General features: G+C 45.6%; 1 protein-coding gene across 1 annotated transcript in view; it reads left to right on the top strand.

Annotated features, from left to right (window-relative positions):
* Positions 1–3,900, top strand: part of FCMR (Fc fragment of IgM receptor) — a 14,546-nt gene that overhangs the window by 5,730 nt on the left and 4,916 nt on the right. The window contains exons 2-4 of the mRNA XM_011385001.2: positions 725–1,060; positions 1,794–1,925; positions 2,866–3,088. Of these exons, the coding sequence (XP_011383303.1) occupies positions 725–1,060; positions 1,794–1,925; positions 2,866–3,088 (691 nt within the window). The remainder of the gene's footprint in view (positions 1–724; positions 1,061–1,793; positions 1,926–2,865; positions 3,089–3,900) is intronic.

A 3,900-nucleotide genomic window follows, 5' to 3' on the forward strand; every position in this document is an offset into this window, starting at 1 on the left:
GGATCTATGTCACCATGTGTAGTGGCCATCCACTTGTATCACCCACTAAATGATTCCTTCTGTGTGGAAAGGAATGTTAGCTACCTTGCTGTCACATGAAAGGCATTCAATAAATGCTCGTTGGATGATTTAACAAACAGAACTGTGGGTGAATGGTCGTTTTGGCTGAATGGATCTGAACAAAACAAAACCAGATGGAAAAACCTGTTACAGCCAAATTGTACCATGCCCCCCAACACCACACTGAACTCACTTGGGAGTTATGTGCTGTTTGGGGTCAGCATGGCATATTCTCTGTTTTTGCACTAGGATAGTAGTTTTGATTATATTATCTGGAGTTTGGTGTCTTGGTCCTTATGGGTTTGCATTTGGTGATGAGGCTGTGAGTTATGTTCAGGCATGGGCTGAGGAGAAGTCTAGCTGAAACTCACGTTTGGGCACAGAGATGAACATAGAGCTGGACTTAGGATGTAAATAGGGTGGGGATGGGAAGAGGCTGAGGATGAGGCTAGGGCTACAGATCAGGATAGTGCTGAGGTTGAGGGTCAGCTGAGGCTCAGGCTGATAAATGGAATGGGGCTGGGTCTAGAGATGAGCATGAGGCTGGGCTGGGGCCTGGGCTGCAAAGAGCACTGGAGTTAGAAATGTGGCTTTATGGGGGCTATTAAATGCATCTTAAAACATGAGATGAGGCTTCTTATACATTAACTCCCTCTCCCTGCAGTATCTGGAGCCCTGAGGATGCTCCCAGAAGTCAAGCTGGAGGGAATCCTGGGTGGGTCCATTACCATCGAGTGCCCACGTCCTGAAACATCCATGAGGCTATATCTGTGCCGGGAGATGGCCAAGTCTGGAAGCTGTGTCACCGTGATATCTAACAATCACTTTGTCAGGAAAGAATACCAACACCGAGTCACCCTCGAGCTCTGTCCAGATGAGAATCTATTCCTAGTGAAGGTGACAGAACTGACCAAGAATGACAGCGGAGTATATGCCTGTGGGGCAGGCTGGCGCACAGACAGGGGCAAGACCCAGCAAGTCACCCTGGATATCCACAGTGGTAGGTGTCCCATCTGATAGAGGCTCAGCCCACTCAGAAAACAGTTCCACTTGGGAAGGCTGGGACAGCCATCAAACTGTAGCAGTCCCCCAGACTCTTATACTATTGTCATATTAGCCAGTCCAGTAATAATTAGGATCTGTACAGATGAAACCTCATAGAGTCAATTAACTTCATGGACCACAGAATTTTCTATCCAAACAAGACAGTTGCTCCTCTCTTGTTATTAAATCCATCCTACCCAAGGCGTGAGAGGGGTGGGGGCTGAGGTTGAGGAGAGGCTCTGAGACTGGAGGAAATTGGAAGCAAAAGGACATAATAGTCCTACATAATTGTCCCATGAGAATTATCATGGATAAATATAAAGGAAAGGCAGTCGTGTCTCAAGCCTTATTTGTAGGCCAGACTTGTTACTTTATGATCTGATTCTTTCCATATTTCTGCTGAATCCTGCCTGTTTCCTTTTCTCCGCTGACTTCCTCACACATACACAGCACTAATTCAACAGCCTAAAAACCCAGTGGTTTTACAGGGACCGTTGACTGGATTAGAGTGGAAGAGTTTTTCTTTCAAGGAAAGCCCCTGCCCCATTCTTTTTCTGCTCCTCGTGGTGGACCCTGCCCTAATCCCCTCACCGCCAGCCACTATGGCTGAGTCAGCTTCAGTTCCTACCAAGCATCCCTTCCCCCAAACTCCGTCTCCTCCAGGGTATTATACCTCTTGCCTCCAATAGAGTATGAGCCATTCTGGGAAAAGGAGCCGATACCTGAGCCTCCAGTATGGTTTCAGAGATTTATACAGATGCCAATGACCTCTTGGTTCCAGATGCCTGCACCTGCCAGTTCTTTCGAATTCATATCCAAAGGTCAGTTCACCAATGCTGGGGTAGAGGAAGTGGGGGAGGCGATGCAACATTGTGAAAATGGAGGACTGGGTTCGTGTTTAGTTCATAGAGTGGTTGGCAGATAGGAGCTGGGGCTCAGCCTTAGGAGAGGGCATCTCCCTGCCATCTACTTTCCACGTGCTTTAAGCCCATCCTGCAGCCTGGACACCTGGGCGCTCTTTGTAGAATTCATATCACCACTAGGTGGCACTACAAGTGATGAAGGTTGTGCTCCATTCACAAAATGTAGCTCCTTCATGAATGACTTCCGGAAACAGGGCAGATGGTTCCCAGCTGGAGGTCATTAAGCTTCCTTCTGCCCACAGGGCTGTCTTCCACTTTCTGGCACACAGTGATTTTGACAACTCTATTTTGCAATAGAAAGATTAATGATAATACCTTTACATTTCTATATCGTTTTCCTGTTTTAAATGCATTTTGACATTTAGTATTTCCATGATATCTTCACATCTACCCTGTGAGGCAGATACATTAATTGAACACTGTTTCACTAGAGGAAACACTTAGTATCCTGCTGGGTACTAAGAGGGATAGTGTAACTGAGCACATCACATACTCAAGGTTGAGACTGACAGGCATGGGATGGAGAAGAATAGACAAGCACATGGCAGAGTGGGAATTGAACTACAAATAAAGTTTTCTCCATGCTCAGAGGAGGGCAACTTCTTCTGCCTGGGAAGTCAGAGAAAGCTTCCTGGAGAAAATGGCATTTGAAGCAAATATGGACAGGATTTACTAGGTGTAGACGGCATGCTAAGAAGGCATTTCAAACCAAGAGGGATGCGAGAACAAAGCAGTTAAGTAAAAGGGAAGAGTGTTTTCAGAAAAGAGATGGAGACCCAGTCCTGCTGGAAACAAGAGTGTGTTAATGAAAGATCGCTTTTTCCTGCTATCTCACCAGTAACCACACCAGCTCGAAGGACCGAGGTCCTGACAACACACCATCCCTCCCCCACCACTGCAATCACCCACCGTCCTCACGTTTCCAGAGCGTCTTCAGTGGTAGCTGCCAAGCCCACAACCCCCTTGCCATCCACCACAGTCTCAAAGACCTCAGCACCGGAGAGGCTGCGCAGGCCCCAGACAGCCAGCTACAACCAGCACACCAGGCTTCACAGGCAGAGGTAAGAGGCCTCCATCATCCAGGATGGGTTAGAAACCAGGCAAAATAGTTTGGAGTTAGGAGACCCACTAATATCTTCCTGAAATGATTACCAACCAAGACCCTTCTTGGCCTTGTCTCTAGAAGGCCACACTGAAATACACTATCTATGAGTATAGCACGTTAACTCATGAGTCCTCTCAACGTGAATAAACTTGTCAGTGCCCCAGCAGGAGCATTGCAGAAGCAAGATCCAAAATTTTCAGTCACTCAGCATTTATTCAGATATGTTTCGATGGGGAAAAGCTAAATGAGAATAAAATTAACTACTTAACTATTAACTGCTAAAATTACTTTCACATGTTTCCTTAATTTTTCAATGTGGCGACTAGGAAAATTAAAACTACATATGTGACTCACATATTTCTATTGGACAGCACTGGTCTCAGGGCTGGGTACAATCCAGAAAAGTGCTTCGATGGACCACTAGGGGGTAGCATTAGAGCAGGCTCCAAAGAAAACCTATAATTGGAATTACTTTTGCCTAAGCGAAGATAAAGACATTAATTAGTAAGGAGAGGGACCTCCAACATCATTTGGGTTTTATAGATGAGGAAACTGAGGCCATGAGAGCTAAGTGGTTCCAAATAGAACCAGGATTCCTAATTCCTAGTTCAGAAAATTACAACAGCCTACTCATGGAGAATTCAAATCAATTCAATCAACATTTTCTTACTATGTACCAGGCATTGTGCTGTATCCTACAGATGAAGAAAAATGAAGACATGCAGTCTGGGTCTTATCTTACTAACTAATGCAAATATAACTTTGACG

This window comes from Pteropus vampyrus, unplaced genomic scaffold, assembly GCF_000151845.1.
Source record: "Pteropus vampyrus isolate Shadow unplaced genomic scaffold, Pvam_2.0 Scaffold640, whole genome shotgun sequence".
Lineage (NCBI taxonomy): Eukaryota > Metazoa > Chordata > Mammalia > Chiroptera > Pteropodidae > Pteropus > Pteropus vampyrus.